This window comes from Callorhinus ursinus, unplaced genomic scaffold, assembly GCF_003265705.2.
Source record: "Callorhinus ursinus isolate GAN/ISIS: 27379988/994484 unplaced genomic scaffold, GSC_fseal_2.0 scaffold18, whole genome shotgun sequence".
NCBI lineage: Eukaryota > Metazoa > Chordata > Mammalia > Carnivora > Otariidae > Callorhinus > Callorhinus ursinus.
In genome coordinates this window covers 17,065,255-17,078,865 of record NW_027397080.1, presented here as the reverse complement: position 1 = coordinate 17,078,865, position 13,611 = coordinate 17,065,255, and the positions used below count along the sequence as shown (strand labels likewise).

At 46.5% G+C, this 13,611-nt stretch overlaps 1 protein-coding gene across 2 annotated transcripts in view; it reads left to right on the top strand.

The window, feature by feature from the left end:
• ARID1A (AT-rich interaction domain 1A) overlaps nt 1-13,611 on the top strand; it is a 67,079-nt gene that overhangs the window by 36,874 nt on the left and 16,594 nt on the right. For both annotated transcript variants that reach the window (XM_025856786.2, XM_025856787.2), the window contains exons 5-6: nt 12,695-12,935; nt 13,222-13,311. In XM_025856786.2, coding sequence (XP_025712571.1) covers nt 12,695-12,935; nt 13,222-13,311 — 331 coding nt within the window. The remainder of the gene's footprint in view (nt 1-12,694; nt 12,936-13,221; nt 13,312-13,611) is intronic.

The following is a 13,611-nucleotide window of genomic DNA, read 5'->3' as shown; positions in this document are numbered from 1 at the left end:
TTCTTCAGAACAACTTCAGTCTGAAAACGAACGGAGCCTTACTTCTGGTGTGATGGCTCCTGGGGTCAGTTAGCTCTTCTGAGGACTGGCAGGAAGTACCTCCTTCCCACCAAGCAAACCATACCCTTTGGATTTGACCTTGTTCTTCAGTTTGTCCCCAGCCCTGCTACATACAGGAAGCTGGTGGCTTGTTGCTCAGACCAGAAATTGCTATAAGACAAAGAGCTGGGATCTTTTGCAGCCAAACCTGTCCTCACTCCTCAGCTGCTCAGGATTGTCAGGACTGGTTCTTTTTCACCTGGAGCTTATAAACATATTTCTTGCTGCTGTGGAAGATACTTGGTACCCTTTCTAGCCCAAACCTCCCTAAAGTCCAGAGAATACATATATGGGGTTGGGCAGGTAATGCTATCCTCAGCAGAGTAAAAGCTTGCAGAGAGTATAGAGATGGAAAGCAAGCATGTGCTGACTCAGCCTTCTGTCCTGTATGAGCAGTCCAGCCCCCCCCGCCCCCACTCTGGGGTTAGAGTGGGAGGGAGAAAGTACAGAGAGGTGTAAAAAAGGGAAGAAGTAAAGGAGCTTGTTCTGGACAACTGTATTTTAAAGTTCTAAGACCCCTCCATCTTGCCCATTTTCCCCAGAAGATGCTGTCTTGGCAGAGAATATGCCTTGTGAATAACTCTGTTCTCCTCTCTCTTTCACAACTATTCTTTTGGGATCATCTGATAATCCTGTGTCAGATGGAGTGGTTTCTACAGGTATGTTTAATAGAGAGGGATTTAATATAGGGTTGTGGGCTTAACAAATTTGCTAGAAAGGTTGAGGAAGCATGCTCTAGGCTTGCCCTTCAGGAGCAGGACCTAAAACTAGATTTGACCCACCAAGGAAACTCCTACCTTTGAGCCACTATCATATTAATTGCTCTAAATCTGCTATCCAGGGATCAGTAAGTAGAGTCAAGAAGGAGCGGCTGCTGCCACCAGAACCAGCACCCAGTTTACTGGAAGAGGAAGCCAGAATGCTGTTGCAGGAACAAGTGAAGAAGACAGAAATATGGTCTCTGCCATACTTTGATCTAATCTTGAGTTTGCTTCTAATTAGTACAACCTGAATTGTATCTAAACCCATTCACAAGGGATTCTGGGAAACATGGTTTTTAGCTTTTTAACCTCTACAATTAAGAAAAGAGTAGAATGGAGACAGCATGAGCTGGTCCATAGAATGTTCACTACACTAACACAAACATCACACCCCCCCCCCCCTACCCCCTAACCCCCTAACCTTACATATGAGGAACCTAAGACCCAGAAAGGGTAAAGGACTTGTCCAAGTCATTCGGTAAACGAGAACATTCGGTTCCTGACTTCCAGTCCAGTGCTTTTACTATTACCAACTCCTATAAAGGATCAGTAAAAAGCTCCTTTGAGAGAAAGAAGAATGCCATATTCTCTTCTGGAGAGAAGGAAGAGGTATGTAGAGATGTGGGGCTGAGATTTCTAGGCAAAGGTAGTGATACTATAGTTTCTGGATTTAGGTCTACTCTCCAGGAAGATGTAGAAGATACTCTGGAAGGAAGAAACCTCAAAAACTAGAATTTCCTGCAATTCCTGAGTCAGCGTATGGATGAACTCAGTTGCCTTGGTGACCATGGCTTTCTTCCACCACCACCCTCCACCCCACTTCCCTTTCTCTCCTATTGGTGCTTCTTTTTTTTTTTTTTTTTTTTTAAGATTTTATTTATTAGAGAGAGAGAGAGCAAGCGAGCATGAGCAGAAGGGGCAGAAGGAGAAGCAGACCTCCCTGCTGAGCAGGGAGCCCAGTGCGGGGCTCAATCCCAGGACCCTGGGATCACGACCTGAGCTGAAGGCAGATGCCTAACTGACTGAGCCACCCAGGTGCCCCCCTATTGGTGCTTTTATAACCTGCAAAGCTGTTTGGGAGGTTACCTCAGTGAAGTACATGCCCTGGCTTCTGCCATTGTCCTTCTCCAAAAAGACCCAACAAAATCAGAAAGCCAGGCCCCAGATGTGTGATGGCCAAGCTGTGTCTCATCTGCCCTAGGGGGCTAGAGGGGTGTTGGGCTTTTTGAACAAGAAATAAACCAAGCCCTCCTAGAAATACTATCCTTCAGAAACCCCTCGGGCCACCCTACACAAGAGTGAGAATCTGTTCTACCAAACTTGGTCCAGAGGGGAGGACCCCTGGGTATGGAGCTATGTTAACATACCTGATAGATCAAGCATAGATTTAGTTCTGTTGTCTTTTTTTCATGTTTCTAAGATATTTGGCATTCAATCTTTGGGGACCAGTGCTTGTTCTCTTGCACCATCCACTTCCACAGCCTGACCCTCTTCCATCTTCCCCACTTGGTGTCAGCGTGAAATAGGCTGGTACTGTGACATAGTCTCTGATTGCCATAGGGTGGAGCTCACCTGCAAGCGGCTTGCTTGCTTCCCATTTGACCCTTCCCAAGGAAGCTAAGAAGCCATGCCTTATTGAAAGTGGGAACTGAGAGTTGAAGGCTCAAGCTGAGAGTCGGCAAACCTGTCCCTTAAGGCCAGCTTTGATGTGGGAGGAATGCATATTTGAATATTGTTTACAGAGATAAGTGAAGGTAATTTCCTTACATTCTGGGGAAGGTGGGAGAAAAATCAGGTTCCAAATAAATGGAATCAGTGTTCAGAGGAACTGTTATTAAAAATATTTGGTCATTTCCCCCTCATCTTCTACTTTTAGAACTTGACTGTGTCTTCCCTGTGTTCAGAGTTGTTGTTCTCGTTTTAAGGCCTTTGGGGTTGATGGCTGTCTATTCTGGTTTAAGATGCTATTCAGTCCAGGGGCGCCTGGGTGGCTCATTTGTTAAGTGTCTGCCTTCGGCTCAGGTCATGATCCCGGGGTCCTGGGATCGAGCCCCGCGTTGGGCTCCCTGCTCAGCGGGAAGCCTGCTTCTCCCTCTCCCACTCCCCCTGCTTGTGTTCCCTCTCTCACTGTCAAATAAATAATAAATAAAATCTTAAAAAAAGAAAAAAAAGATGCTGTTCAGTCCCTACTCTCAGATCTGTTTGTTGTATACCTTCCCCAAATCTTTGAGTTTTATCTAGACCAGTAGGCCATGGTAGGGAAGACCACTGGCAAATACGTATGTAGGGGTTTAAATACCAAACCAAGGAGGCCATTGAGCTCCCTAGACCTTGGCCTAAGCTGTGTTCAGTACAGTGCCAACCTTTCCTTCCCCAGTTGTGCATGTTGTATCCTTGCTTGCTTTCTGGTTGCCTATAATTCTGAGGGGCAGCTAGATGAGGTGGAAGCCTCAGGCCACACCCCCTCTCCCTTACACTTCTCATTTCTAGAACTCTGCCGCCTTTTCTGTGTTTCTTTCCTCTCCCCTTTTTCCCCCATCCTCCTTGCTCAAGTTCTAGGATTTCAGCTGATGATCATGGTGGAAGAAGGTCTATGTGGTTGGCTTTCCTAACAGGAAATGCTTAACTTGGGGAAAAGTAGGGAGTTCCTAACTTCTTTGCTTTCTCAAGCTTTACAGTGCTTGTTTCCTGCTGGGATTAGAACAGCCTTTTCCATAAATATGCACTGTTCTTGACTGCTCTAACTCAGGCCCAGCTCTGACCCAGTTTCAGTTTTTTCAGATTTGAGTCTGTTAGCTAGTGACCCTTAAAACACTGTACATTTTTGGCCAAGAGGTGGTTTCTGACTAGATAAGACATTTCTCTCCTGGCCCAAGTGAGAAGCCTTTGCAGGGGAGGGGTGTGTGTCCAAGGCTGGTCAGGTAGGTAACATGGTATTTTACAGGCCTGGTGGGGACTGTGGCAGACTGGAAAACAAGGTTTCAACTGATGCTACACTGTGGGATCTATTTTTTTCACAAGTTGGGAAATTGGAGTTTTTAATGTAAAATCTCAGAATTATTAGAAGGGTCTGTATGGGAGTGTTGTTCAGTGGGTTAAAAGGTTACCTGGCACTTGTGGGTCTGTCTCTGCAGCTTCATGTGGACTGCCCATGTAGCTTGGGCTCCCTTGGAGCTGGTATTTAGAATTTTCTGAGGGTGGGGGCCAGCTGTGGGGAGAGCCTTCTACCCATTGCCGACTCTGCTTGTGTTTGGTGTTTGTTTTATTGGTTTGGGGAGGGGGAAGTGCAGGGGAGATGTTGAGCAGAAGCACTCAATGTGATTAAACCTCTAGCCGAGCAGATCTGTGGGAGCAGAATATCGACCCCTAGAAAATCAATGGCTGCTGCAGTGGCCAAGCTGCTGTTTGCAGGGGCTCCCACCGCAGGAGTGCAGGCAGCCCCACGGTCTTTCTTCTCCCCTGTCTCACCTCAGAAACGCCCTCAGCCCCCACCCAAAGGGGCAGACCTACCTCAAGAGATTTTGCTGAGGTGGATTAGAACAGCAGGTTCTTGTATTTTTGTAATTAGATTGAAATTTCTCCAGTGACACAGAGCCCCGCCTCCCGACAGCCTCCTTTCCAGACGTTCCTTCCCTGCACTGCAGTTCCATCAAGTGCTCTTACCCAAGTGGCCGGGGCCTATTCGGGGTTGTATTTTGCAGTTTTAGACAGGAGAGTTCATTCCCTTGATGCCAGCACTCAAGAGTCCCTCCCTCCATGTGGAGGTCTAGAGCTCAGGTATGGGATTATGGTGGGGGATCAAGGTTAAAGGAAAGAGAGAAAACTAAAAGAGATTGGGTCTACAGAGGATGCTTTTGAGTAGATTATTCATTGAGTAGCTTCTGAAACATGTCTTTTGTGTACCTGGCATTTTTCTGGTTACTAATAAAGTAGGAGGATCTAACCTGGTCCTGCTGTGGTCCCACAGGCAGATTCAGCACAGTGCCATCAGTCCTGCCACAGCCGGTCCAAGCATCACCTCTGGGGTGAGGGTGAAGGGCCAGGGAAGTGTGCTGATTGTGGAGGCTTTGTCCCTCCAAAGCTGTTCTTGTCTTTGAAGTCTCCAAGGCAAAAAATGATTTTAGTCTATAGCACCTATAGCTCGATTTCAAGTAATTGGCCTTCCCACCCAGTTCTCTTCAGTGACTGGGAAATGGGCCACCCTGCTGTGTTAGAGGGCTCTGGTGCCTTTCCCCCATCCCCACCCCGGGTGGATCACACCTGTGGGCAGGGGGTTGAAGCTTGTTTGGCCTCTTCCCTGCAGAAAGGAGCTTCCCCACCTAAGAGTTTGGGGAATGGGGCCCCTAAACAAAGCGTAATTGTCCTGCAGTTAGGAGGGTGACTGCAGGGCTGGTGAGGGTTTGAAATCGCCTGGGATGAGGCCATCTAGAGGCCACGGGTGTTTTGACTTCTCTCTCTGGGCCACACGCCTGTGCCTGATAATAGGGGTAGAGCACATTCAGTATGAATACCAGCAGAGATCAGATACCAACCTACACGGGACTTAGCTTCCTGAGGGTCTCCCTAGGTTCTGAGTCACTCTCTACTTCCCCTCCACACTCCCTGCACATTAAGTACCCTTCTGAAGACCCAGAAGTGAGAAAAAGTACTATACCATTTAGTGTAGCAAAAGTAAGTTTAAATTGAGAATTATAGATGAAAGGGCTGATTTGAAATAAACCATGAAAGAAGGTTTAGAAAGGAAGAATGGTTTATGGGAAAAGCAACTAGGCAAGAGCGGAGTGTGTAGCATTGTAGACTTGTAGAGTTAAATTATCTAGTTTTAGTCTTTTCTCTACAGAGCCAAGCAAGGCCTAGTGAGGTTAACTTGTTAGAGCCATGGAGGTAGTCCCTCAACATGTCCAGAGGCAGGTTGTGGCCGGGCTTCAGGCTTTGTTTGGAGCATGGAACCTAGCTTCTGATAGTGGCAAGCTTCCACCTTACAGTAGAAAGAGTGCAAGCTCTGGAATCAGAGGAATGTAGGTTTGAACTCGAGTTCTTCTATGTAATAACTCTCTGTCCTTGGGCATGTCATTCAACTTCTGAGCTCTTGCTTTGGCAAAACGGGGAAGATAACTGCATCTAGAAGATGATTGTGAGAATTAAATGTAAGCCAGCCATGTTACCTGAGGGCTAAGCACATGAGAGTCACATATTTGTGTTTGTTCTGCTTCCCTTCAAGAGGGAGGTACAAAGAGACTTCCTTTATTCCTCTTTCCAGCATCCTTTGAATTTGGAGATTTGGTCTCCCTGAGTTTTATTTATGAATTCTGACGTGTATATATAAGAGATTTCCTCTTGGAGGTGGGCCCCTGAAAAGCATTCTGGAGACCAGAAGAGTTCTGACCCTTCTTCACTGTGCATCCCCCATCATGCAGCCAGAAGGTACCAGGAAGAAATGACCCATTATCCTCAGAACAATAGCGTATTGTCAAAAAAGAGAAGAGGGAGTTTAGTTAGGGGTTTTTGGAAACTTGGGGTAGGGGTTAGGAAATCAAGTTCTCTTAGCCTTTCCCAGAGCAGTTTCTGCTATTCCAAACAGTGGGTGTAGTTCAAGCAGGAGATGGTGTTTGGTCCTAAGCTAGAAAGATGGTGCTGTCTTCTGTGTCTTTCCTTTCCCCTTCTCATCCACCTGCTTATTAGCCCATGACTCGAAAGTACCACCAGTAGTAAGAAGCAGCCTGTTCTGTGTATTGATTTGTTCTTGGCATTTCAGCCAGCACAAGCTAGCCTGCTCTCTGAGCAGAGATGGCAGCTTATCTGTTGGGCTGTGACCACTCATCAGAGTTCTGTAACTCTGGAGTCAGATCACCCTTTCTTCCATTTAGCAAAGATTGTGGAAAAGAGAACCTACGAATGAAGCTTTATTGTACTGAATATTTTTTAGAAGTGTTTGGTAGAGGTAGCCTCTTCTCCCCAACCCTTGACAAATAAGTTGCTTAAGGAAGTCTTTATGAAAAACTAGGTCTCCCCGAAACTAATTTGCCTTAAGTAGTTCCTGTGTAATTATGTTTGCCATACTCCTTTTTCCTTGAAGTTTCTCTCCTTTCCAGACAGAAGTGCTGTCTGCCTTTCTTCAAGGGTCAAGTCTCCCAATCTTTTCTATGTTCCTCAGGATTTCCTCCCATTCTCCAGCATGGGAGCAGCCTCCTGCCGTGGCCATGAATCTGTTCAGTACGCTGCAGGAAAAACACTTGAGAAGTGCCAGTGCAGATCTGGTCATTTCGGGCTGTGTATTTGGGCTTTTTTTCATTCAAGGAAGTCATTTAAGTGAGTGTGGCTGAATTGCAAGGTTCCCAACACCCCCTCACACACACACACCACACCCCCACCCACACTCCCACACCCCCCACACACACCCCACACACACACCCATAAGTATATATATAGGATTTACCTGGTTCTCTTGGTAGGTGGTTTCCCCACCAGTAGTCAGCACAACTTGGCAAAAGCTCTTCTCAACTGAAAGAGGACAAGAACTCCATCTGGGGGTTAACAAAAGCTCCATTTCTCAAGGACTCATCCAAATTTATGAGAAAACCTTGAATTGAGCATTTCCATGAGCCTGTTCTTTAGACTTGCCTGTTGATGTTATTTAATCTGCTTGGCAGAACGAACTGATGTCATCCTCAGGCTCTGTCAGGAGACCATTTAAACCCCCTTCCTCTAACCCTGATCTGGTATCTTCTGCTTGAAAATGTACTTCATCAGGCAGCCAATTCATGTTAGAACTTGCAGCCCTTCCTGTGAGAGCACTAGCAGGCCTCCCCCAACCTCCTGCCCCCTCCAACGAGGTATGGACTGTGTGATTTCAGGCATGGTTTTGTTGTGGTGTGAAGAGAAGGTGTTAGCTGCTGAGTTCTGTTTGTCAGCAGAGCCTGACAAACCCATGCTGGCACTTGCTGGGGCTGGGCAACCAATCACAGCTGGAACAGTTATCGTCATGGAGTCCCTATGGGCTTCCTCTATCAGGTCATATCCCAAAATAACATTGGGCAGTATTTCAAGTGAAGAAACGAAGGCTTTCGGGGCTGTAGCCAGCCTGGAGTGTGAGATTCTGTGTGAAATAGTTGGACCTGCTCCAGCGCTTTTGATCTGCATGGTAGATGAGCAATAAAATGCATGAAACACGTTGGAAACACGTGAGGAAATTCTCCCTGGCCCTGCTGCTTCCTCGGAACTGGCAGGGCACTGAGTGGGCTGATCCTCACCTCCCATCGCTCAGCAGGATTATGCTTGGAAAGAGAGCAAACCTGGGAAAAGAGATCTTTCCACTTAAGGGACATTGTTATAATTCTTTCAGTAGACCTCCTAGAAGATACCTGTTAGGTGGGCCCTTTTGGAAGAACCAAGACACCCTGAGTTTTGAAATGCTGAAAGTAGCCCCTGCCAGGGAGAGTAGGGGCTTGGGTTGATTGAACTTTGTGTGATAGGTGTGTTGTGGAAAGCCAGACTTGTTCGGCACATTGAGGTCTGACTCAACAACCAGACATCCGGCTTTTTGTGGAACAAGAGACCTGAAAAACTGGCTTTTTGTGGGGTAGAAAGCAGAGGTGTGTCCTGTGTAATAAAAGGACATGGAGGGGCGCCTGGGTGGCTCTGTCGTTAAGTGTCTGCCTTCCGCTCAGGTCATGAACCCAGGGTTCTGGGATCGAGCCCCGCATCAGTCTCCCTGCTCAGCAGGAAGCCTGCTTCTCCCTCTCCCACTCTCTCTGCTTGTGTTCCCTCTCTCGCTCTTTCTGTCAAAAAATAAATAAAATCTTTAAAACAGTAAAATAAAAATAAAAAGGACATGGAGTTCAGAGCAATATCTGTTCATGTAGATAGAGGGGAGACACTTCTTTTGGAGTCTTCCTCCCCACCAGGCCCTCCCATTTCCCAATGAAGACATTTACTGTGATGAAGCTACTGGGACTGATCGATTATGTCTTACATCTTACACTGCTTGTGTGTTGTCATATCTCTCATTCCAGGCTGTTACTGCTGGTACTGCATATTCCATATGGCCTCAACCATATGGTGCCAGTGGAGTTTCATGCATATGGCCCAGGGTTACCACAAACTCAGATTTGTCCGGTCCCCCTATTGTATAACTGAGAAAACCAAGCCCAGCTTCTTGCCAGCTTGTCTAAGGCCACAAATGATAAGTACCAAGAACTCGGCCTTGGTCTCCTAACTCAAAGGTGTTGTAGTACTTTTTCTCAGTCCATGTAGTATCACAGCAAAATGGAGAGAGAAAGGACATAGGCTTTGGGGTTCAGCAGACCTGGGTTCAAAATCTAGTTTCTGCTACTTACTTGCTGGATGACTTGGGCATGTAACCCAATCTTTCTGAGCATCAGCATGTACATCTTCAACATGTTAATGGTAGTAGTACCTGTTTCCGAGAATAGTAGAAAAGTAAAGAACTCCATAAAGTGCCTGGCACATTATACATGCTTCAGATGGTAAATGGCACATGATTTGTCCCTTCCTATGCTAATGTTCTGGTTCTTTAAAAAAAAACAAAACAAAACAGAAACAGAAAAACAGGGCAGCCTGGGTGGCTCAGTTGGTTAAGTACCTGCCTTCGGCTCAGGTCATGATCCCAGGGTCCTGGGATAGAGTCCCACATCGGGCTCCCTGCTCAGCAAGGAGTCTGCTTCTCCCTCTTCCCTTGCCCGTCCCCCATTGCTTGTGTTCTCTCTAGCTATTTCTAGCTCTCTCTCTCCCCCACCCCCAAATAAATAAAATCTTTAAAAAGAAAAAAATTTTTCTTTTAAATCAACTACCCCCATGCTGACCAGTTGCCATCTGCTGAAAATGACAGTTTGAGAGATTGGCCTCAAACCAACCAAATCAGAGAGATAAGAAGATTAATGCTGCTTCCTTCCCCACTATTACTCTGTGCCCAGGCATCCCAGCCCACGTGGGGCTGCTGTTGACAGTGGTTTATTTAGCAGTTTTTCTCCAAGGAGCTCAGGGCACTTTACCAAAACTGACAGCCCTCCTCAGAGTGTCTCTGTGAAGAAAGCCACCAGGCTGCCACCACAGATACCTCCAGGGTCCTGAGAGCCCAGTCCCAGGGGTTGCCAGTGTTTTCTTCAGGCTCCTGGGATCTCTCAGCTGGACTAACACATTCACTTATGGATCTGTGGAGAACCTGGTTTTTAACAGAAGTGTGGCTGAAGGGGAGAACCTGGTTTTTAACAGAAGTGTGGCTGAAGGAGCCATCCGTAGGCCCCGTTCCAACCCATAGCAGTGGTTGGTAGGCTATTGTTGGGTTTTTTTCTTCCCTTCCCCCCGACTCCCAGTTCCTCAGATTCCCAAGGGTATATACTCAGTTGAGCAGGGGTTCTTCAGTTGAAGGCAGCAGAAATAGAGCAAAGGGGAACTTTGGCTTTACCTCTACTATCTGAACTGTTTTTACCATGAGAATATTCATATTTTGTTTAATTAAAAACAAAAATATTCAGGGGCACCTGGGTGGCTCAGTCGGTTGAGCATCTGACTCTTGATTTCAGCTCAGGTCTGATCTCAGGGTCCTGGGATTGAGCCCTGCATCAGGCTCTGCCCTCCGTGGGGAGTCTACTTGAGGATTCTCTTTCCCTCTCCCTCACCCGCCCCCCCCCATGATAAATACATACATACATACATGCATGCATACATACATACCGAAGATGTTCAAAACATTTAATTTTCCAAAGCCATTTGAATGGGGCCAAGTTCTTATGGATGGACCTTTGATTCCTATTCTGTTTCAAAATACACTGATTTCTTTTTTCTGTAAGCAAGTAGTTGTATTACCAGAAGCTGGCAGATCAATAAGGAATGGGTACTGAAGGAAGGAATGCTGAGGGAACCTACTGGTCCCTAAAAGAAAGCTTTGAGCTGTGGTTTCTGTTACAGGTCAGGGCCTAACAAGTGGCTTTCAAGGTCTACACAGTTGGCTTCTCTTGTCTTCTTGCTGCCTCTTTGAGTTTATTCTCCTTGGCTCAGAAGCCAGGTGTCCCTGGTATAGCTTAGCCCTCAACATGGGGATGGAATTCTCCTTTCTTAGGATGAACCCAGGGCTTTTTATAGCTGCCGGTACTTTAGTCCTTTGAAAGGGAAGACACCTTCTGGTGTTATCTACAGGAGAGCCTTCTTGAGTTCTTGTCCATGCTGGGACTAATTCTTACTGCATATTTAAAGCATGCTATGGTGTGCTAGCATTTTGGAAAGCTAGCATTTTCTGACTTCTGAGCTAACATTGGAGAGCTGGACACAGGCACAAATGCATACCTACCTGCCTGCCTTGCCTTCAGGGCAAGCTTTATTCCCATAGAACTCTGTAGAATGTTCCCAGCTTAGTGAAGTAACCAGCTGATTGGCAGAAGGTCCAACCAACCTAATACTTTGGGGAGAGCCTAAGAGGTGCCCTCTGGCCTTCAGTGTTATTGTCAGACTCCAGGGTCAGTGTCATCTTGAGCTAATCTTTTTAGGGTGAGCTGCTTGTAGGAATAGGAATAGACTTAGGCCATTTTGGATCTCCTTTCTCTTCGATGTCTCTTTAAGAGAACTTCTTTTTTAAACGTTTGAGCATTAGGTGTTTCCCAGATCTGAGCCCTTACCCAAAGCTCTCATCCTTTAGTTAGTTCCCAGCTTGAAGTTAATGTGTGGTGTTGAACCAGTGATATTGCTAGAGAATGAGGTTGGGGCTGGGTGTGCATTTCCTGTGGTGAATATTTTTCATATTGAGCTCCTGGTTGCTAATCTCAGGAGTTTACTGACCTCGAGTGAACGCTATACTGATGAATTCAAGGTAAGCAAAGCCCCCCAATAAACATCAAGTTTTCACCAAAAAAATAAAGCTAGGAGGAAAACTGATTTGTTCAGTTGGTAAACATTTGTTCATCCCTGTTGTGGGCCAGTTGTTAGGACTATAGTCCCAGATCTTCTTGGCAGTTAAGGAATTGTCTTATACAATCTGTCCCTTTCCCACGTCCTACCCTTTATGTTTACTGTGTGGTAATTTGGAGCAAGTGCATCCTTGGTAAATGTAGGTTATAATAATCTAATGGAGAGGGGATCTGTGAATGTTGCCCAAACTTGTTTAACATTCTCCTGTAGCTAGCTCCTGGTGCCATCCTGGCAGTGTTTTGTCAAGTTTCCCCATCGGAAAAGAACTAAAGACTCACTGAAAGAGCAGCTTTCTTGTGACTATAGAAGTTGGGGACAGGAGGGGCTCCTCGGTGGCTCAGTCGTTAAGTGTCTGCCTTCGGCTCGGGTCATGATCATGGGGTCCTGGGATCGAGCCCCGCATCGGGCTCCCTGCTCAGCAAGGAGTCTGCTGCTCCCTCTCCCACTCCCCCTGCTTGTGTTTCCTCTCTCGCTGTGTCTCTCTCTCTCAAAAAATAAATAAAATATTTAAAAAAGGGGTGGGGACAGGAAAGAAGATGAAAGTGCAGGATGATCTGCTCTGATAGATAGACCATGGGTCAGTAAACTACAGCTTATGGGCTAGTTAATTTGTTTTTATAAATAAAGTTTTATTAGAACACAGTCCACCCATTTGTTAATGTATTATCTATGACTGCTTTAGCACTATGGTTGAGTAGTTGTGACAAAGACTAATGGCCCACAGAGTCTAAAATATTTTCTATCTGACTCTGAATAGAGTTTGCCATCTATAAGCTTTAGTATCATGACTACATAACTTGTGCAGTGTGTTTACTCTTGGTTGGCTAGGTAAAATATTAATTGTGTAGTACAACTGTTGAAAGAAGTCTTTCTGCCTAACATTGCTAATGCATATGCTTATGTGTATGTTTCAGGATCTATCTGGTTCAATAGATGATCTCCCCATGGGGACAGAAGGAGCTCTGAGCCCTGGAGTGAGCACATCAGGGATTTCCAGCAGCCAAGGAGAGCAGAGTAATCCAGCTCAGTCTCCTTTCTCTCCTCATACCTCCCCTCACCTGCCTGGCATCCGAGGCCCCTCCCCGTCCCCTGTTGGCTCTCCCGCCAGTGTTGCTCAGTCTCGCTCAGGACCACTCTCGCCTGCTGCAGTGCCAGGTACCTTCAAGGGCTGGACTTCAGGGAGAGGGAAAAGGGACTGGCCCCCCAGTGATATCAGGGAGCCCCAGCCTTCCACTGTCACAAAGAGCATCTCTGGTTCATGTCTGCAAAGTTTCCATTCAGCATTTGAAGAAGAGAGATGGGAGCCCCTTGGTGGGGTCCCTCTGTGTATGTGTTATTGGGAGGTTTGGCCTTGGCAGCAGCCATTTCCAGCTCTGAAATGACCTCCTAGCTAGAATTTCCAGGCTTAGCCCTGACTGGCTTCTTTCTCTGTTTGGAGCAGGCAACCAGATGCCACCTCGGCCACCCAGTGGCCAGTCGGACAGCATCATGCATCCTTCCATGAACCAATCGAGCATTGCCCAAGATCGAGGTGAGACCCTGGGCTTTCAGGGAGGTGCAGAAGTCTAAGGGAGCCATTTAATTATCCTGTACAATAGCTTTTGGAAAATTGTATGACCAGGAAGCTTAGGACAATCCCAGCAACGAATTGTGAAGTTAGAGTGGGTTTGACCATGTTGGTGGCTCCAGTGTTGTGTTACCCCCCAGTGTTGTTTCTCAATGTTTGTGCTCTGTTGGATTCCTCCCTACATCGTGTCTAATTTGGTCAGCAAATACTGAAGACTCGGCATCAAATCTTTACCCTTTAAATCCTGTCCCGTTTTGTTGTCAT